At 41.1% G+C, this 22,924-nt stretch overlaps 1 protein-coding gene across 4 annotated transcripts in view; it reads right to left on the bottom strand.

Moving 5' to 3' along the window:
• The window catches only part of PPP1R15 (Protein phosphatase 1 regulatory subunit 15), a 293,688-nt gene that overhangs the window by 165,053 nt on the left and 105,711 nt on the right, over window positions 1–22,924 (bottom strand). The window contains exon 2 of one of the 4 annotated variants that reach the window (XM_067772927.1): window positions 19,241–19,522. The exons of 2 other annotated variants lie outside the window; for them this stretch is intronic. In XM_067772927.1, the coding sequence (XP_067629028.1) occupies window positions 19,313–19,522 (210 nt within the window). In that variant the 3' untranslated portion in view covers window positions 19,241–19,312. Of the gene's footprint in view, window positions 1–19,240; window positions 19,523–22,924 lie in introns of those variants that run through there. One more of the 4 variants, XR_010950850.1, reaches the window with a different exon arrangement.

The following is a 22,924-nucleotide window of genomic DNA, read 5'->3' as shown; positions in this document are numbered from 1 at the left end:
AGTATTTGCTAAGAGGACGGAGTTATTTTATAACATAGGTCCTGGTTTTTGATAGGGTTTTTCAGTTTGGTCGTTAAAACAAACTTCTGGTAACACTACGGACTCAATCAGTCTATGTGAGGTCCTCATGGACCGGCCAGTTCAACCTACCTACCTAAGCATGAGCAATTGGAGCGATATCTCATTTTGTGCTTCTAACCCCGAAATTGGAATAGGAAAAAATAATCCGCTGGGTTTTTTGGGGGTCATTTCGGCATGGCTTTGGGGACTCCCTCGGGGCATTTGGGGTTTCCCTCGGGGTCATTTGGGGATCATTCCGGGACGGGTTTGGGGACTCCCTCGTGGTCATTTGGGGGGCATTTCGGGATTGTTTTGGGGTCCCCATCGGGTGCATTTGGGGGTCGTTTCTGGATCTTTTTGGAGACTCTCGGGATAATTTGGGTATCTTCCGGTATGATTTTGGGGACTCCATCGGGGTCATTTAGGGGTCGTTCCGGGATGTTTATGGAGACTCCCTCGGAGTCTTTCCGGGGTAGTTTTGGCAACTCCCTCGGGGTCTTCCCAGGGTGAATTGGGGTCGTGCCGAGATGTTTTTAGGGACTCCCTCGGAGTCATTTGGGAGCATTCTGGGATGGTTTTGCGGACTCCCTCGGGGTCCTCTCTAAGTCACTTGGGGGTCATTCCGGGATCCATTTGGGGACTCCCTCGGGGTAATTTGGGGCCATTCCGGGATGGTTTTGGGGACTCCATCGGGTCCTCCCGAGGTCATTTCGGGGTCGTTCCGAGATCTTTTTGGAGACTCTCTTGGGGTCATTTGGGGACATAACCCCCAAATAACATCGAGGGAGTCCCCAAAACCATTCCGGAATGACCTCGGGAGAGTCCCCAAAAAGATACCGGAACGACCCCTAAATGACGCCTGGAGGACAAGATGGAGTCCCCAAAACCATCCCGGAATGTCCCCCAAATGACCCCGAGGGACTCCCCAAAACCTCCCCGTAATGTTCCCCAAATGACCCCGCGGGAGTCCCCAAAGCCATGCCAAAAGTAGAGTCCCCATAAACATCCCGGAACGACCCCCAAATTACCCCGAGGGAGTCCCCAAAACTGTACCGGAAAGATCCCCAAATGACCCCGAGGGAGTCCCCAAAACCGTCCCGGAATGATCCCCAAATGACCCCGCGGGAGTCCCCAAAGCCATGCCAAAATTACCCCTAAACGACCCCGAGAGAGTCCCCATAAACATCCCGGAATGACCCCCAAATTACCCCGAGGGAGTCTCCAAAACAGTACCGGAATGATCCCCATGCCAAATTACCCCTAAACGACCCCGAGAGAGTTCCCATAAACATCCCTGAACGACCCCCAAATACCCGGAGGGAGTCCCCAAAACTGTACAGGAACGACCCCCAAATGACCCCGGGAGCACCCAATGGAAACCACAAAACCATCCCGGAATGTCGCCCAAATGACCCCGAGGGAGTCCCCAAAACCGTCCTGAAATTACCCCCAAAATCCCCAGAGGATCTTCCCACAATAATAGCAAAAGTAATAAATCTTCCATTTTCTCTCGATCGCACAATAACAGAATTCTAATTTAAGTTTATCCGTATAAATTAAATTATCAAGAGCGTTTGACTTATTGACAATTTGTCAGCGAAAAGGCTTTTTATTTTTTACATAGAATAGCAATTACTTGATAAATTATCAAACTTGACAAATAAGCAAGATGGTGAATTTGTCAAGTGCACCGATTTTGATCGCCCGATGCCGGTCGTAATCGTCCGATAATAAACACATGTATTTCGATAACGAATTGTTGTCGGCCGTTGTCGTTTTTCACTGCCAATAAATTCGCGCGTATTCAATTTTATCGCCCGACAAATTGCGTGCATTTACTGTGAAAAATTAATTATTTGTGTGATGGATGAGAACATAAAAGCATAAGCACAATCATATTTTTGCGGAAAAGTAAAATGTAAGAAAAAAGATGCCGGCCGATAATCGGTTGCAATTTTAACACCAGCCCGGCCGATTTCATCAGCTGATTGCAATTTTTCGGTTTATCCGTGGCTGTGTAAGCGTACCCTAAGCGTATTCTGCAAAACATAGTAAAAAGCAACACAACATCTCTGAGACAGCTGATTTCTTTGAGCAAAATAACATTGCTTGGCGTTTCATACCACCTTCATTCCCCATTTCGGTGGGATCTGTTAAAGTGGAGTGAAATCAGTCAAAACACATTTAAAGCGCGCTATTGGTCAAACCGCTTTAACTTATGAACGATTTTAGACATTGCTCACCTCACCAACTCAAGGTCATTATACCCCAGTAATGATGGTGGGATCGATGCACTAGTTACCAGGTGGTTGTAAAAATTTACGATTTTTCAGTTTTGAATTCGCTCTATATAACACCCTTTTCTCAAATTGTGAAAGTCGATAACCTCGCAAAATCTCAGGCCCTAGGCCTGATCAGCCAGCCAAGGTGTGGAGCATAATCGGGTAGTAAGCGTCTAAAGCTTTTTTTTTTGAATAGGGGGATCAGAGGCCAGAGAGCTCGCCAAGGAATATTTGCCCTAGTGGTCCTATCCGGTCGGTTTCAACACAGTTCTAATCAGAAACATATACCCGCTTATGGCAAAATCAATTCAGATCATCATCATGATCATTTCCCTATCTTTATCGGTGGGTCTATATCTTTTCCTTTAGTACCTTACAGTTTTGAGATTCGGACCAAACTTAATGTACCATTTGCATGAAAGGTGTAAAAAGTACCTTTGATTTGGCTGAGAAACCAAATCACAAATAAAAATTATCTTTGATTTGGCTGAAGAATCAAATAAATAAAAAATATTTTTTATTTGGATGCGGAATCAAATAAAAAATAAAAAGTATCTTGGATTCGTCTGAATAGTCAAATAACAAATAAAAAAATTTTATTTGAAATCAAATAAAAGATAAAAAGTATCTTTGATTCGTCTGAAGAATCAAATAACAAACAAAAAATATTTATTATTTGGATGCGGAATCAAATAAAAAATACAAAGTATCATTGATTAGTCTGAAGAATCGAATAACAAATAAAAAAACAAATAAAAGATAAAAAGTATCTTTGATTTGAATTTGGATTTTAGATCAAAAAGGACTTAGAAATCAATTAAAGGATCTGAGATCCTTCTACTAAAAAAAGTAAGGAGCCAACTCGCTCCGAACAAACTAAGAAGTTAATACAAACACTGAGATTTAAAGTTAACAAGGTGTCTTTTATTAAATTGTTCAATACTATTTTATAGACAACTCGACTTAATCGTACGGATCCCCGACAGCAACTGCCCAAACGTTCTTGGCAGTTTGCCAAAGAAACCTCAGCGCCGGCGACAGCGGCGCAACCCTTACGCAAGTGTGTTTGAATGCAGGTGAGAATGACCGTGCTCTTGATTTCCCACAAGCGTTGCATTATGACATTATTGGTATTACATTTCATGACGAAATACAAATATGATTACGCTGCAGCGCGTGCAACGATCGATGAGAAACAAATGTGCTGACGTTGCGGCGCGTGTGTTGATCGAACGTGGGAATGGTATGACTGGGCAGTGGCTGAGCGTGTTAACTCCTCCCCCTTTAAAGATCTACATCCTCGCGCTTGTGTCCGCGGAAGCTCTTCTTCAATGCTGAAATGTTCAAGGTAGGTATGTTTAATTTTTCAAATTAACCAAATGAATGTCACCCAAAACCCACGACTTCCGATGTAATAAACCAGTCTGTTTTTTCTCTAAGGTATCGAAGAAGTTTCACGTTTCCTGTTGTCATCTCGTGGACAAGACTGAGGTTGACTGCGAAATTTCTATTCGTAATAGTGGATAGCACAGGAGGTAGTACTTGGATGCCTGAGCTGCTTGTGCTCCAGTAGGTTCTACCGTCGATTCGAACCGTGTCGTTGTCCAGTTGTAAAATTTATGAGCCGCTCAAGTCATTGGAAGTATTGTCTGACCAAATAGTTTTATTGAAATTGTCCAAGAGGATCGTGTCCTGCTTGATGGCCTCAATCGTTGAGTCATTCCAGCTTATATAGCGTCAACTAGTTTTACCACCTTTAAGCAGACGTGGCACACAATCGTCCTCTCGAAGTAGGTCCAATAATTCTTGCTTACATACCATTGCGCTTGTAAGGTGGGTGAAACTATCCTTGAAGCCATACTTTTGCTCCTTGTTAACTAAGACTGAACTGTATTGCAATTCCACCCGGTTCTTTGTTATTGACCTGGTGACTAATTGGTTGAACTTTGTTTCGGTTACCTTAGGCATAGCCAAAACGTAGAGTAGCACTGTGCCGTTTGTGTAGATGGATGGTTACCCGTACTCAATGGCTTCTATGACATTACTATAAGAGAGGACCTCTATCTCGCTTATGATTCTGTTGATTTCTTCCTTGTATAGCAGGTTCGTGTTGACCATACCTGCCTTAGCCACCTGACAAGCTTGAACCAATTCGTTGACATCGTCCCTCAGAATCCTTACCTTGTGTAGGATTGCCTGTGATATCTTCATAATGTGATCATGTCCAAGGATTCCATTTGTGGTGGTTATGATGCCATTGACAGTCTGCAATAACTCACAAGATTTTTTAAATATTTCAGAGTTTACCTTGTATTGTTGATTGTTATTGTATACTAATGAATCCTGTACTTGTAAGACTTTATCCCAGTCCGAAGCGTCAGGGGAACCGGCAATCCATTTCAAAGCCGATCCTATCCAATTAGTTGAACGTCTAGCCCGTTTATCTTTCGAGCCTTTTAGTTCACTGAGCTGAGTAAGGACTTTCCCCAAGTGGTAGGAAGGAACATCTGTAAAATCGTTGGTTTCGTTTAGTTTCAATGTTTGGAGTTTCAGGCGACTTGTTATTTCCTCATATCGAGATAGGTTGATCATGTGATTTAATTTGAAGTGTCCATTTGTTGTCCAGCCGTATCCATCGCGGATTGAAGCTATTGGAGAATCGATCTTGAAGAAATCGTACGTGTGCGCGGTAGCGCAGAGACAGATGCTGCGGAGATTAGATTTATTTTAATTATACTTAATCATATGCATTTCCCCGCTTAGTAAAAAATAATTAATTTGTTTGTAGTAAAAATATTAAAGATAAGAATTTACAAGTCAACATACATATGTCTAAAATAGTTAATAGTAGTAACATAGAGGTAACAAGAAACTTGAAATTGTAAATTTTTTTTTTTTTTACAATATTTACATTCCTTTTGATTTGTTTGAAAAGTTTAACTTATAAAATAGTGGTTTAACATGGAATATTTTTTATTCAAATCTTTTAATTACATAAGTTGATAAGAATTCTGAATATGATGTGAGTAGTGGCCCACATACAATATACCCAATTCCCATTAATAACCTAAATACCTAGTATTAGAAAGTGAGTTGCTGCTGTGGAATTTGGGGAATTATGAAGAACAAGGAAAGAATTATTTGGACCGCTTGTGAAAGTGTTGATGGTTAGCATCTTGGAAAACTTTTTTATTTTGTTTTGCGATGTTAGTAGTTAATGATTAAGTATTATATTTTTTATTTTGTGTTAGTATCGCTCTAATAAGAGAATTCCATTTTCTTTTTTTTTTATATATGAGCGAAATTTTTTCTAGATAGAAGCTTTGAGAGGTCGAATATGGCAGTTACAACTAAATCGCCCAGCAGTTTCAGCCAGTAATCCAAAGATAAAAACACCATCCTTTGACGGTTTTGTTCCTTTCCAGGTATTTAAGCTCCAATTTGGGAAGACATCAGCAGTGAACAACTGGAATGCTGAAGATAAAGTTGCTGCACTATTCGTGGCACTGAAGGATCTGCTGCTGAAATCTACAGACTATTCCCGAGGGAGAGTGGAGCAACTACGAAACATTGATGGGCGCTCTAGAGAGCCGATACGGAACCGAGCATAGGAGACAGATATACTAAATGGAGTTACTGAACCGCTTCCAGAGGGCTGGTGAAACATTGTAGGAGTGGCGAACATTGAAAGATTGGCTCACCTTGCAAATGCGGACGCACCTGTGGAATACACTGAGAGAGTTAAAATTCTATCTTTCACAAATGGAGTTTGGGATGTCGAAACGAAGCGAGCGACTTACGCAAACACAAAACACATTCGCAGAAACGGTATCACATGCACTGATTCAGGAAACAGAATCGTTTCTGTGTAAGCCAGCTTTCAAAGCACGCCGTGTGGAAGTAGAAAGGCCGGACTGTGTGAACACAATATTGGAGGCGCTGAAAGGATCGCAAAAGCGGAGTGTCAGAGTAATCAAATGCGGGAAGCCAGGTCAAATTGCGGTCTTGATTCTAGCGGTTCCAACAGCATGGGTGGTCTTAAGTACAAAACTGGAGGAGATGAGCAAGAGCGAGCCAGATGTAAGGATCGAGAGTTAGCTCCAGCTATTGAATGTCTCCTTATCTCTGTATCACAAATCGGAAGGAAATCAGTGTTACCGTAACAGGAAATGTGGCTGGCAAGGAGCGTGAACTGACTGCAGATACGCATCTCATTCCTTTATTCGATCTGATTTGGTGAACAGGAGAGTGAAGCCATTACATGGAGCAAGATTGCGTACGGTCACTGGCGAGTATAACCAAGTCCAGGGAGAAGTGGTTTGTGAAGTCCTAATTGGGAAGGTCACGGTTCTACACAAATTCGTTGTGGCAGAGATCGTTGATGAAGTCATATTGGAAGTGGACTTCTTAGTTGCGCATGGCATCAGGATCGACATGCAAAGGATTATGCGATATAAGAACAAGGATGTACCACTTAACTTCAGTTTGGAGAAAGGGTTCAGCAGTAAGAGAGGAGATTCGACAGAGACCACAAAAGTCAAAAGCAGTAGATCGGGCAAAGGTTTATGGAACGAATGGGCCAAACAAATCAAAACCGAATGTACCTGCGAGAAAAACACTGACAAGCTCTAATGTACGCACTAAAATGAAGGCAAGAACTTCCCAGAAAGAATGCAAGGGTGGTTTCAAGCCAGGGCGCACTACTATTGTGAAACGTCAGAACGATACTGTTTATGCAAAGCCAATCCGACAAGCTTAAGCTCTTCGAAGTAGTCCAGTGGCCAAACAACAGAGTGTGAGGCAACGAACTAGGATAATGAGTAGTAAGATGAAACACAGATACGACGAGAACAATGCGGAAGGTTTTTTGGATACAAATTTGGCAGTTATACAACCCTCACCGGCGGAAAGGTGTTCCATCAAAATTTCAATGTAGCTGGGAGGGCCCGTACAAAGTTGTTTATGCCCAATGCCTAACTTTTACCTGATTGTGGAGCGGATCAGTGAAGTCATCTACCGCATACAAACAACAGGGAAACGACGAAATATATGGGTGTTTCATTTGGAGAGGCTGGCAGCGGTTGGATCGAGAGATTTGTCTGATTGGGACGACTAAATAAACTCCATATTGCAATAATGAATATTGGAGTTATTTATTCGACAGTTCAGCGATACAAACGTTAGCAGAAGGTCCATGGTAATCAGAAATTCCCAGAATTCGTTACAATATCCTTTCCTTCGATGTATTTTGGTCCCAAATAAAAAAACGATATGGCAGCCGTGATGTTTTCCTGCTTGCTAATTCGTGCTAGAAGAAATTTTCCTAGCACAAATTTGCTACTTCTCTGCCAGTAGCAGACCGTTTTGTGTTTGAATCAGGGTTGAGTCATTTTGAAATGAAACAAATCAAAATAAAAAATAAAAAATTATTCATCATTTTAAATTTTCTAATTGATGAATAAAAAGTTATTTTTTATTCAAGCATTTCTTGAATAATGAATAACATTTTCTCGTTATTCAAAATATTCTAATTGATGATAAACGCCCATTCTTATTTTTGCAAATTTTGAATAAAGAGTTGAGATATTATTCATTATTTACAAAATATGGAATAACAATAAAATTTTAGTTTTTATTCAGTTATTCAAAAATAAAAAAATATACCATCGAGATGCCCTGAAAATATACCCATATGCGTAACCAGTTCGCGTGTAGTTCTGAAGCTTCTTAGGGTAATATTGAGATGATTTTGGGAAGTATTCGCGGGTTTTTTTGGGGGTAATTTCTGGGACACCCTGGGGATCCTCCCGGGGTCTATTGAGGTCCATTCCAGGGGCTCCCTCGCGATCCTTCTAGGGTCTTGGGGTCATTTCGGGATGACTTTTGCGACTCCCTCCGGGTCTTTTGGAGGTCATTCCGTGACATTTTTGAGACTCCTTCGGGGTCATTTGGGGGTCATACCGGGATGATTTAGGGACTTGGGACGGGGTCATTTCGGAATGGTTTTGGGGACTCCCTCGAGGTCCTCCCGGGGTAATTTGGGGATCATTCCGGGATCTTTTTGCGGACTCCCTCGGGGTCATTAGGGGGTCATTTCGGGAAGGTTTTGGGGACTCCCTCGGGGTCATTTGGGGGTCATTCCGGGTTCTTTTTGGGGACTCCCTCGGGATCATTCCGGGATCTTTTTGGGGACTCCCTCGGGGTCATTCGAGAATCTTTTTGAGGTCTCCCTCGGGGTCATTTGGGGGTCATTCCGGGGTTTTTTTTGGGGACTCCCTCGGTGTCATTTCGGGATGGTTTTGGGGACCCCCTCGGGGTCATTTGGGGGTCATTCCGGAATCTTTTTGAGGTCTCCCTCGGGGTCATTTGGGGGTCATTCCGGGATATTTTTGGGGACTTCCTCGGGGTCATTTCGGAATGCTATTGGGGACTCCCTCGGGGTCATTTGGGGGTCATTCCGGGATCTTTTTGGGGACTCCCTCGGGGTCATTTGGGGGTCAATGCGGGATATTTTTCGGGACTCCCTCGGGGTCATTTTTCTTTTTCTTACACTTTTCTTTTTCTTTTATGTTCAATAAACCCCAAATATAGTCTCCCATCATGTTTTCATTATATTGGCCTAGATAATGTTGCTCGAAGCTCATATTGTCCTCATGAAAACGTTCCCCTTGCTCTTCTGAATATGCTCCCATGTTGTTTTTGAATTTATGTGATGAGCGTGCAGCATATGTACTTTTAATGACATTCTGCAGCCCATTGCCTTAAAAATTTTTAGCATATTTTCAACTAGCCTTTCGTAGTTTTCAGCTTTGTTATTTCATAAAAAACCAGAAATGACTGCTTTGAAAAAGTTCTAACTCGCTTTTTGAGTACGATTCAGCAATGTTGGAAATTTTCCATCGGCGAAAATCTGTGGATTTGTGGACCAACAAAACACCAGCTTTAATTTTTGCTTCCGATAACTTTGGAAACAATTTTCTCAAGTACTCAAATGCTTCTTAAGTTTGATCCAGGTTTTTGACAAATTGTTTCACCAACCCTAATTTAATGTGCAGAGGCGGCATTAACACTTTTTCCGCTTCAATAATTGCCTCAAATTTTACGTTTTCTTTCCCGACACAAAGTTCTGTTCTTACAGGCCAGAAGCGTTGAGTATAATGCTAAGCATCCGTTCTACTGTCCCATAAGCACAAATACTTTGTATATCCGCTTTGAAGTCCCATCAAAAATCCCACCATTTTAAAGTCTCCAATCAGCTAGCTGCCAGTTGAACTCGCATTATTTTACAGATTCAAGCAAAATTTTTACACTTTCATAATTTTCTTTAATATGTATTGAGTGAGCAATTGGAAGAGATGGAAATTTATTTCCGTTGTGTAACAAAACAGCTTTTAAGCTTTTTGTTGAGCTGTCAATGAATAAATGCCATTCGCTAGGAACACGAGGTATGCCAATTTCTTCGAACATGCCTTTTATGTCATTAGAAAAACAAACCCCATCTTCTTCTGTGAAAAATGTTGAGAATGTTTCATGCCTATTTCGCTGATCCGTAATATTAAGATCATCAAGCAAGTTCCACTGTTTTAAGCGAGAGCCTAAAAGCTCTGCTTTAATTTTTGGTAAATTTAAATTTCTATTCAAATATTCAATAGTGAGGAAATTATGTTTTGGTTGTTCTGGTGTCGGTAAAAAGTCCTTATCGGCATTGCTTTTATAAGAACTAAGAGATGAGCCACCTCTGCGATAATTTTGCTGTCGCTCTGGTACTGGTCGTGTCAGATCATGTGCGGCTGGAGCAGAAGAAGATTCATGATCAGGATATTCGATAGGTTTTGCATTTTTACCTCTACGTCTTTTACTCGGATTCACAACGCAAAAGTAACAGTATTTAACATGGTCTTTTGGTTCTCGTCAGATTCTTGGTATTGCAAATTTCATTGATCTTTCCTCACCTCAATACCAACCTAAAATATAGAAAGAGAAATCAATATGTCTACTATATTTAATTTATTATTTAAATAAAATTTGCTTACCTTGCAAATATCTTTGACAATAACTACAAGCAACATGTGGAGCCCATGTCTTGTCTTGATTCCAAACAGGACAGCCAAAATATGCTTCGTAGGCTTCACAGAGGATGAGAGATGTATTTAATTCATATTTTATATCTCGAACTTTAATAAATTGCCCGCATATATAACAAAATGCACCAGCTTCATATTTACACTTTTGCGACGAGATTTTAGGTTATTCTAGATTTTACAAAACACCTGATCGTTGTTTATCACTCTAGCGCCATGATTATTGTTAACTATTACGAAAGCAAACTTTATCCCAAAAAAAAGTATTTTCTTTTCGTTTTTGTTTATAATAAAACATAAAATCATGAAATAAACTTTAGGACAAAGTACAAATATTTTTTTGAATATACATTTCGGTACAAACTAGCTTTAATATAATTTTTTATTTCCGTTAAATTTTTATTTACCATACAATACATTCCACTTACACAAAATACTAATCATCATTTCTAAACCTATTATTGTATATTAAACATCGATGTTCAGCACTCAATACTGGATTTAAATATTTAGATGTGTTTTCAATACGCTTCCGGAAACGATCTCGATCACGGACGAAACTCTCCCAGTGTCCCTGTCTTGCAGACCTGTAAGCGTAGCTCCAAGCATACATTGTATGGATCTCTGGGGTTAAGTTAAAACGGACCTAGAAAGAAAAGATGATAAAATTATCTAGCAATTTGATAAAAATAAATTGATAATAAAGAAAAAGACATATTCAGAATTAAAAAAAAAAAAACAACCGACAAGGTCTTTTCCTAACTTTTTCTGACTTAATTTTGCAAACTGCAAAAAAACAGAGTTCGCTTAGAGTGGGAATAAATTTCTAATGAAAAACGTTACTTCTGTCAATTTAGCGTCACACATACATATTGTGGCGAATATTACCATTCCGGTTCACCACTATGCTGCTACTAAATAAATGCACAATAAAGCAAGCAGCCACACATTTGTACATATAAACATCAAAGCTGACAGCGAAGAGAATATTTCACAAACATATATGTAGCCGGTAGCTAAGAGAAGAAGTGGTTACTCACATATCACATCAGGAATCAGTTTGATTTAACAAGCTTTTGTGAAGTCCGTGATAATTGTGATTGTGAAGTAGATTTGAAAATAAAGACCATTTTGTCATACTGAATATTGGAGTTATTTATTCGACAGTTCAGCGATTTGAACGTGAACAGAAGGTGCATAGTAATCAGAAATTCCCAAAATTCGTTACAATTGGTGGTAGAAGCGGAATTGTTGAATAAATTCCAGAGAAGCGTAGTACAACAAGGACAGGGCCAAGTTGAGTGAATTGAAGATCCAGCAAGTGAAAAAGGAGTTGGAGAACCGTGGGTTGAATACAACCGGTAATAAATGCGAACTTCAAGCATGACTACGAGAGGTTATGAAGTCGGAAGGAATGGAGTATGGAGGAGTATGTCTTTCATCCTGATGGGGACGAGACATCAACAATAATTGAAGAAAAGAACGAAAGTCCAAATCCAGTCGCAAGCGGGGAGACTAATGCAATATTGGCTTTGTTATCACAGATATCGACAAAAATGGAAACCCAGGATTTCCAAATCCCAAAAATTCCACAAATATAGCATCCCAACTGGAATCACAGGAGACATGACAAGAAGCACGTTTTTCAGAAATGTCGTCACAAATAGCATCCAGGATTGAAGCACAGGAGGCCAGTATATCCGAAATCTGAGACAAATTTTGCACAATTGGAGGGCCGTATGGGCGAAAAAATAATGCAGTTTGAGGAAAAAATCGGGGCCTAGGTAGATGCTTTGAAAGGTCGTATACGGCAGCTGCAACTAAATCGCCCCGCTGTTTCAGCAAGCAGTCCTTACAGACTATTCCAGAGTACGAACCGAACGGTATACACTGATGGCCGCTGCCGAGAGACGTTATGGAAGCGAGCATATAAAAGAGATATACCAAATTTAGTTGGAAACCGTTGCCAAAGAGCGAATGAGACTCAGCAGGAGTTTGCATCGGATGCCGTAAGTCTGGCCGATCTGGCAAATTCGGACGCACCCGTGGAATACACCAAGCGTAAAAATTCAGAGCTTTATAAATGGCATACGGGACGTCGAAGCGAAGCGAGCTACATACGCAAAGTCAAAATTTGCTAAACCGGTATCCCATGCACAGCCTCACTTTTGAGTAAGCCAGCAAACAAAGCTCATCGCGTGGAAGTGGAAAGACCAGACTGGGTAGACACAATTTTGGAAGCATTAAAAGGAGCACAGCAGAAAAAAGATGGTGCCGTCAAATGGTTTAAGTGTGAAAAGCCAGGGCACAATGCACGCTATTGGAGCACCAACCCTAATAGTTCCAACAATGTGGGTGGTCCTAAACGCAGAGCTGAAGGAGATGAGCAAATCTCCAAGTCCACTCAATCGTTAAACTAAAGCGAGTCAGCCGCAAGGGGCGACAGCTCGTTCCCGCAATTGAATGCCCCATAATATCTATCTCACAAATCGGAAGAAAATCAAGCAGTCTTACCGTAAGAGGATATGTGGATGACAAGGAGAGTTTACTGACTGTAGATACGGGCGCATCTCATTCCTTAATCCGATCTGATTTGGTCAACAGGAGAGCAAGATTGCGTACGGTCACTGGCGAGTATAACCAAGTCCAGGGGGAAGTGGTATGTGACGTCTTAGTTTGGAAGGTCAAGGTTCTACACAAATTCGTTGTGGCAGAGATCGTTGATGAAGTCATATTGGGAGTTGGCTTCTTAGTTGACGATGGCATAAGGATCGATATGCAGAGAAGGATTATGCGATATAAGAACAAGGATGTACCACTTGACTTCAGCTTTGAGAAGGGGTTCAGCAGCAAGCGTATGTCGGTGGAGAAGATTCGACAAAGACCACAAAAATCAAAGGCAGTAGACCTGTCAAAGATTGGTGGAACGAATGGAACACACAAATCAAAACCGAATATATCTACCAGCGGGAAGAAAACTGGCATTGTCAAAATCACGCACTAAAACGAAGGAAAGAATTTCCCAGAAAGAATGCAAGGGTGATTTCAAGCCAGGGCGCACTACTGTTGTGAAACGTCAAAATGGTACGGATTATGCACATCCAAACCATCAAGCTCAAACACCTAGGAGTAGTCCATTGGTCAAACAACAGAGTGTCAGGCAACGAACGAAGATAATGAGTAGTGCGATGAAACACAGGTTCGACAAGAACAACAATTCGGAAGGTTTACTGGAGGGATTGGTAGTGTTATACAACCCTCACTAGACGCGGTAAAGATGGGTTTGATGGTGAATGAGGACAAAACGAAGTACCTGCTGTCATCGAGCAAAGAGTCAGCGCATATGCGCCTTGGCAACCACGCTACTGCTGGCAGCCATAATTTCGAAATAGTAAAAGACTTCGTTTATTTGGGAACCAGCATCAACAATATACCCAATTCCCATTAATAACCTAAATACCTAGTATTAGAAAGTGAGTTGCTGCTGTGGAATTTGGGGAATTATGAAGAACAAGGAAAGAATTATTTGGACCGCTTGTGAAAGTGTTGATGGTTAGCATCTTGGAAAACTTTTTTATTTTGTTTTGCGATGTTAGTAGTTAATGATTAAGTATTATATTTTTTATTTTGTGTTAGTATCGCTCTAATAAGAGAATTCCATTTTCTTTTTTTTTTATATATGAGCGAAATTTTTTCTAGATAGAAGCTTTGAGAGGTCGAATATAGCAGTTACAACTAAATCGCCCAGCAGTTTCAGCCAGTAATCCAAAGGTAAAAACACCATCCTTTGACGGTTTTGTTCCTTTCCAGGTATTTAAGCTCCAATTTGGGAAGACATCAGCAGTGAACAACTGGAATGCTGAAGATAAAGTTGCTGCACTATTCGTGGCACTGAAGGATCTGCTGCTGAAATCTACAGACTATTCCCGAGGGAGAGTGGAGCAACTACGAAACATTGATGGGCGCTCTAGAGAGCCGATACGGAACCGAGCATAGGAGACAGATATACTAAATGGAGTTACTGAACCGCTTCCAGAGGGCTGGTGAAACATTGTAGGAGTGGCGAACATTGAAAGATTGGCTCACCTTGCAAATGCGGACGCACCTGTGGAATACACTGAGAGAGTTAAAATTCTATCTTTCACAAATGGAGTTTGGGATGTCGAAACGAAGCGAGCGACTTACGCAAACACAAAACACATTCGCAGAAACGGTATCACATGCACTGATTCAGGAAACAGAATCGTTTCTGTGTAAGCCAGCTTTCAAAGCACGCCGTGTGGAAGTAGAAAGGCCGGACTGTGTGAACACAATATTGGAGGCGCTGAAAGGATCGCAAAAGCGGAGTGTCAGAGTAATCAAATGCGGGAAGCCAGGTCAAATTGCGGTCTTGATTCTAGCGGTTCCAACAGCATGGGTGGTCTTAAGTACAAAACTGGAGGAGATGAGCAAGAGCGAGCCAGATGTAAGGATCGAGAGTTAGCTCCAGCTATTGAATGTCTCCTTATCTCTGTATCACAAATCGGAAGGAAATCAGTGTTACCGTAAGAGGAAATGTGGCTGGCAAGGAGCGTGAACTGACTGCAGATACGCATCTCATTCCTTTATTCGATCTGATTTGGTGAACAGGAGAGTGAAGCCATTACATGGAGCAAGATTGCGTACGGTCACTGGCGAGTATAACCAAGTCCAGGGAGAAGTGGTTTGTGAAGTCCTAATTGGGAAGGTCACGGTTCTACACAAATTCGTTGTGGCAGAGATCGTTGATGAAGTCATATTGGAAGTGGACTTCTTAGTTGCGCATGGCATCAGGATCGACATGCAAAGGATTATGCGATATAAGAACAAGGATGTACCACTTAACTTCAGTTTGGAGAAAGGGTTCAGCAGTAAGAGAGGAGATTCGACAGAGACCACAAAAGTCAAAAGCAGTAGATCGGGCAAAGGTTTATGGAACGAATGGGCCAAACACATCAAAACCGAATGTACCTGCGAGAAAAACACTGACAAGCTCTAATGTACGCACTAAAATGAAGGCAAGAACTTCCCAGAAAGAATGCAAGGGTGGTTTCAAGCCAGGGCGCACTACTATTGTGAAACGTCAGAACGATACTGTTTATGCAAAGCCAATCCGACAAGCTTAAGCTCTTCGAAGTAGTCCAGTGGCCAAACAACAGAGTGTGAGGCAACGAACTAGGATAATGAGTAGTAAGATGAAACACAGATACGACGAGAACAATGCGGAAGGTTTTTTGGATACAAATTTGGCAGTTATACAACCCTCACCGGCGGAAAGGTGTTCCATCAAAATTTCAATGTAGCTGGGAGGGCCCGTACAAAGTTGTTTATGCCCAATGCCTAACTTTTACCTGATTGTGGAGCGGATCAGTGAAGTCATCTACCGCATACAAACAACAGGGAAACGACGAAATATATGGGTGTTTCATTTGGAGAGGCTGGCAGCGGTTGGATCGAGAGATTTGTCTGATTGGGACGACTAAATAAAGACCATATTGCAATAATGAATATTGGAGTTATTTATTCGACAGTTCAGCGATACAAACGTTAGCAGAAGGTCCATGGTAATCAGAAATTCCCAGAATTCGTTACAATATTCTTTCCTTCGATGTATTTTGGTCCCAAATAAAAAAACGATATGGCAGCCGTGATGTTTTCCTGCTTGCTAATTCGTGCTAGAAGAAATTTTCCTAGCACAAATTTGCTACTTCTCTGCCAGTAGCAGACCGTTTTGTGTTTGAATCAGGGTTGAGTCATTTTGAAATGAAACAAATCAAAATAAAAAATAAAAAATTATTCATCATTTTAAATTTTCTAATTGATGAATAAAAAGTTATTTTTTATTCAAGCATTTCTTGAATAATGAATAACATTTTCTCGTTATTCAAAATATTCTAATTGATGATAAACGCCCATTCTTATTTTTGCAAATTTTGAATAAAGAGTTGAGATATTATTCATTATTTACAAAATATGGAATAACAATAAAATTTTAGTTTTTATTCAGTTATTCAAAAATAAAAAAATATACCATCGAGATGCCCTGAAAATATACCCATATGCGTAACCAGTTCGCGTGTAGTTCTGAAGCTTCTTAGGGTAATATTGAGATGATTTTGGGAAGTATTCGCGGGTTTTTTTGGGGGTAATTTCTGGGACACCCTGGGGATCCTCCCGGGGTCTATTGAGGTCCATTCCAGGGGCTCCCTCGCGATCCTTCTAGGGTCTTGGGGTCATTTCGGGATGACTTTTGCGACTCCCTCCGGGTCTTTTGGAGGTCATTCCGTGACATTTTTGAGACTCCTTCGGGGTCATTTGGGGGTCATACCGGGATGATTTAGGGACTTGGGACGGGGTCATTTCGGAATGGTTTTGGGGACTCCCTCGAGGTCCTCCCGGGGTAATTTGGGGATCATTCCGGGATCTTTTTGCGGACTCCCTCGGGGTCATTAGGGGGTCATTTCGGGAAGGTTTTGGGGACTCCCTCGGGGTCATTCCGGGTTCTTTTTGGGGACTCCCTCGGGATCATTCCGGGATCTTTTTGGGGACTCCCTCGGGGTCATTCGAGAATCTTTTTGAGGTCTCCCTCGGGGTCATTTGGGGGTCATTCCGGGTTTTTTTTGGGGACTCCCTCGGTGTCATTTCGGGATGGTTTTGGGGACCCCCTCGGGGTCATTTGGGGGTCATTCCGGAATCTTTTTGAGGTCTCCCTCGGGGTCATTTGGGGGTCATTCCGGGATATTTTTGGGGACTTCCTCGGGGTCATTTCGGAATGCTATTGGGGACTCCCTCGGGGTCATTTGGGGGTCATTCCGGGATCTTTTTGGGGACTCCCTCGGGGTCATTTGGGGGTCAATGCGGGATATTTTTCGGGACTCCCTCGGGGTCATTTTTCTTTTTCTTACACTTTTCTTTTTCTTTTATGTTCAATAAACCCCAAATATAGTCTCCCATCATGTTTTCATTATATTGGCCTAGATAATGTTGCTCGAAGCTCATATTGTCCTCATGAAAACGTTCCCCTTGCTCTTCTGAATATGCTCCCATGTTGTTTTTGAATTTATGTGATGAGCGTGCAGCATATGTACTTTTAATGACATTCTGCAGCCCATTGCCTTAAAAATTTTTAGCATATTTTCAACTAGCCTTTCGTAGTTTTCAGCTTTGTTATTTCATAAAAAACCAGAAATGACTGCTTTGAAAAAGTTCTAACTCGCTTTTTGAGTACGATTCAGCAATGTTGGAAATTTTCCATCGGCGAAAATCTGTGGATTTGTGGACCAACAAAACACCAGCTTTAATTTTTGCTTCCGATAACTTTGGAAACAATTTTCTCAAGTACTCAAATGCTTCTTAAGTTTGATCCAGGTTTTTGACAAATTGTTTCACCAACCCTAATTTAATGTGCAGAGGCGGCATTAACACTTTTTCCGCTTCAATAATTGCCTCAAATTTTACGTTTTCTTTCCCGACACAAAGTTCTGTTCTTACAGGCCAGAAGCGTTGAGTATAATGCTAAGCATGCGTTCTACTGTCCCATAAGCACAAATACTTTGTATATCCGCTTTGAAGTCCCATCAAAAATCCCACCATTTTAAAGTCTCCAATCAGCTAGCTGCCAGTTGAACTCGCATTATTTTACAGATTCAAGCAAAATTTTTACACTTTCATAATTTTCTTTAAGATGTATTGAGTGAGCAATTGGAAGAGATGGAAATTTATTTCCGTTGTGTAACAAAACAGCTTTTAAGCTTTTTGTTGAGCTGTCAATGAATAAATGCCATTCGCTAGGAACACGAGGTATGCCAATTTCTTCGAACATGCCTTTTATGTCATTAGAAAAACAAACCCCATCTTCTTCTGTGAAAAATGTTGAGAATGTTTCATGCCTATTTCGCTGATCCGTGATATTAAGATCATCAAGCAAGTTCCACTGTTTTAAGCGAGAGCCTAAAAGCTCTGCTTTAATTTTTGGTAAATTTAAATTTCTATTCAAATATTCAATAGTGAGGAAATTATGTTTTGGTTGTTCTGGTGTCGGTAAAAAGTCCTTATCGGCATTGCTTTTATAAGAACTAAGAGATGAGCCACCTCTGCGATAATTTTGCTGTCGCTCTGGTACTGGTCGTGTCAGATCATGTGCGGCTGGAGCAGAAGAAGATTCATGATCAGGATATTCGATAGGTTTTGCATTTTTACCTCTACGTCTTTTACTCGGATTCACAACGCAAAAGTAACAGTATTTAACATGGTCTTTTGGTTCTCGTCAGATTCTTGGTATTGCAAATTTCATTGATCTTTCCTCACCTCAATACCAACCTAAAATATAGAAAGAGAAATCAATATGTCTACTATATTTAATTTATTATTTAAATAAAATTTGCTTACCTTGCAAATATCTTTGACAATAACTACAAGCAACATGTGGAGCCCATGTCTTGTCTTGATTCCAAACAGGACAGCCAAAATATGCTTCGTAGGCTTCACAGAGGATGAGAGATGTATTTAATTCATATTTTATATCTCGAACTTTAATAAATTGCCCGCATATATAACAAAATGCACCAGCTTCATATTTACACTTTTGCGACGAGATTTTAGGTTATTCTAGATTTTACAAAACACCTGATCGTTGTTTATCACTCTAGCGCCATGATTATTGTTAACTATTACGAAAGCAAACTTTATCCCAAAAAAAAGTATTTTTTTTCGTTTTTGTTTATAATAAAACATAAAATCATGAAATAAACTTTAGGACAAAGTACAAATATTTTTTTGAATATACATTTCGGTACAAACTAGCTTTAATATAATTTTTTATTTCCGTTAAATTTTTATTTACCATACAATACATTCCACTTACACAAAATACTAATCATCATTTCTAAACCTATTATTGTATATTAAACATCGATGTTCAGCACTCAATACTGGATTTAAATATTTAGATGTGTTTTCAATACGCTTCCGGAAACGATCTCGATCACGGACGAAACTCTCCCAGTGTCCCTGTCTTGCAGACCTGTAAGCGTAGCTCCAAGCATACATTGTATGGATCTCTGGGGTTAAGTTAAAACGGACCTAGAAAGAAAAGATGATAAAATTATCTAGCAATTTGATAAAAATAAATTGATAATAAAGAAAAAGACATATTCAGAATTAAAAAAAAAAACAACCGACAAGGTCTTTTCCTAACTTTTTCTGACTTAATTTTGCAAACTGCAAAAAAACAGAGTTCGCTTAGAGTGGGAATAAATTTCTAATGAAAAACGTTACTTCTGTCAATTTAGCGTCACACATACATATTGTGGCGAATATTACCATTCCGGTTCACCACTATGCTGCTACTAAATAAATGCACAATAAAGCAAGCAGCCACACATTTGTACATATAAACATCAAAGCTGACAGCGAAGAGAATATTTCACAAACATATATGTAGCCGGTAGCTAAGAGAAGAAGTGGTTACTCACATATCACATCAGGAATCAGTTTGATTTAACAAGCTTTTGTGAAGTCCGTGATAATTGTGATTGTGAAGTAGAAATAAAGACCATTTTGTCATACTGAATATTGGAGTTATTTATTCGACAGTTCAGCGATTTGAACGTGAACAGAAGGTGCATAGTAATCAGAAATTCCCAAAATTCGTTACAATTGGTGGTAGAAGCGGAATTGTTGAATAAATTCCAGAGAAGCGTAGTACAACAAGGACAGGGCCAAGTTGAGTGAATTGAAGATCCAGCAAGTGAAAAAGGAGTTGGAGAACCGTGGGTTGAATACAACCGGTAATAAATGCGAACTTCAAGCATGACTACGAGAGGTTATGAAGTCGGAAGGAATGGAGTATGGAGGAGTATGTCTTTCATCCTGATGGGGACGAGACATCAACAATAATTGAAGAAAAGAACGAAAGTCCAAATCCAGTCGCAAGCGGGGAGACTAATGCAATATTGGCTTTGTTATCACAGATATCGACAAAAATGGAAACCCAGGATTTCCAAATCCCAAAAATTCCACAAATATAGCATCCCAACTGGAATCACAGGAGACATGACAAGAAGCACGTTTTTCAGAAATGTCGTCACAAATAGCATCCAGGATTGAAGCACAGGAGGCCAGTATATCCGAAATCTGAGACAAATTTTGCACAATTGGAGGGCCGTATGGGCGAAAAAATAATGCAGTTTGAGGAAAAAATCGGGGCCTAGGTAGATGCTTTGAAAGGTCGTATACGGCAGCTGCAACTAAATCTCCCCGCTGTTTCAGCAAGCAGTCCTTACAGACTATTCCAGAGTACGAACCGAACGGTATACACTGATGGCCGCTGCCGAGAGACGTTATGGAAGCGAGCATATAAAAGAGATATACCAAATTTAGTTGGAAACCGTTGCCAAAGAGCGAATGAGACTCAGCAGGAGTTTGCATCGGATGCCGTAAGTCTGGCCGATCTGGCAAATTCGGACGCACCCGTGGAATACACCAAGCGTAAAAATTCAGAGCTTTATAAATGGCATACGGGACGTCGAAGCGAAGCGAGCTACATACGCAAAGCCAAAATTTGCTAAACCGGTATCCCATGCACAGCCTCACTTTTGAGTAAGCCAGCAAACAAAGCTCATCGCGTGGAAGTGGAAAGACCAGACTGGGTAGACACAATTTTGGAAGCATTAAAAGGAGCACAGCAGAAAAAAGATGGTGCCGTCAAATGGTTTAAGTGTGAAAAGCCAGGGCACAATGCACGCTATTGGAGCACCAACCCTAATAGTTCCAACAATGTGGGTGGTCCTAAACGCAGAGCTGAAGGAGATGAGCAAATCTCCAAGTCCACTCAATCGTTAAACTAAAGCGAGTCAGCCGCAAGGGGCGACAGCTCGTTCCCGCAATTGAATGCCCCATAATATCTATCTCACAAATCGGAAGAAAATCAAGCAGTCTTACCGTAAGAGGATATGTGGATGACAAGGAGAGTTTACTGACTGTAGATACGGGCGCATCTCATTCCTTAATCCGATCTGATTTGGTCAACAGGAGAGCAAGATTGCGTACGGTCACTGGCGAGTATAACCAAGTCCAGGGGGAAGTGGTATGTGACGTCTTAGTTTGGAAGGTCAAGGTTCTACACAAATTCGTTGTGGCAGAGATCGTTGATGAAGTCATATTGGGAGTTGGCTTCTTAGTTGACGATGGCATAAGGATCGATATGCAGAGAAGGATTATGCGATATAAGAACAAGGATGTACCACTTGACTTCAGCTTTGAGAAGGGGTTCAGCAGCAAGCGTATGTCGGTGGAGAAGATTCGACAAAGACCACAAAAATCAAAGGCAGTAGACCTGTCAAAGATTGGTGGAACGAATGGAACACACAAATCAAAACCGAATATATCTACCAGCGGGAAGAAAACTGGCATTGTCAAAATCACGCACTAAAACGAAGGAAAGAATTTCCCAGAAAGAATGCAAGGGTGATTTCAAGCCAGGGCGCACTACTGTTGTGAAACGTCAAAATGGTACGGATTATGCAAATCCAAACCATCAAGCTCAAACACCTAGGAGTAGTCCATTGGTCAAACAACAGAGTGTCAGGCAACGAACGAAGATAATGAGTAGTGCGATGAAACACAGGTTCGACAAGAACAACAATTCGGAAGGTTTACTGGAGGGATTGGTAGTGTTATACAACCCTCACTAGACGCGGTAAAGATGGGTTTGATGGTGAATGAGGACAAAACGAAGTACCTGCTGTCATCGAGCAAAGAGTCAGCGCATATGCGCCTTGGCAACCACGCTACTGTTGGCAGCCATAATTTCGAAATAGTAAAAGACTTCGTTTATTTGGGAACCAGCATCAACACTAGCAACAACATCAGCACTGAAATCCAGCGAAGAATCAATCTTGCCAATATATGCTACTTTTGACTAGGTAGGCAATTGAAAAGTAAAGTCCTCTCTCGGCGAACGAAAATCATACTCTACAAGTCACTTATCGTACCCGTCCTGCTATATGGGGCAGAAGCATGGACCATGACAACAGCAGATGAAGCGGCTTTGGGAGTGTTCGAGAGAAAAGTTTTATGGACCTCTACGCGTTGGCGATGGCGAGTACCGAAGAAGATTTAATGATGAGCTGTACGAGCTATACGCAGACATCAACATAGTCCAGCGAATTAAAACGCAGCGGCTGCGCTGGCTAGGCCATGTTATGCGAATGAAATATGATGCTCCGGCCAAGAAAGTGTTTCTATCGGAACCCGCCTATGGAAGCAGAGGTAGAGGGCGGCCCCCACCCCGTTGGAAGGACCAGGTGGAAAACGATTTAATCTCCCTTGGTGTGACCAATTGGAGCCGGTTGGCGGAGCGACTGGCGCGCCTTGTTGGACGGCCATAACCGTTTAGACGGTTAAGCGCCAATTAAGTAAGTAAGTAATACAACCCTCACCAGCGGAAAGGTGTTCCATCAAAATTTCAGTGTAGCTGGGAAG

This window comes from Eurosta solidaginis, chromosome 3 (genome assembly GCF_040869045.1).
Source record: "Eurosta solidaginis isolate ZX-2024a chromosome 3, ASM4086904v1, whole genome shotgun sequence".
Lineage (NCBI taxonomy): Eukaryota > Metazoa > Arthropoda > Insecta > Diptera > Tephritidae > Eurosta > Eurosta solidaginis.
The sequence above is the reverse complement of the archived record's forward strand: the minus strand, read 5'-3'. Positions and strand labels throughout refer to the sequence as shown.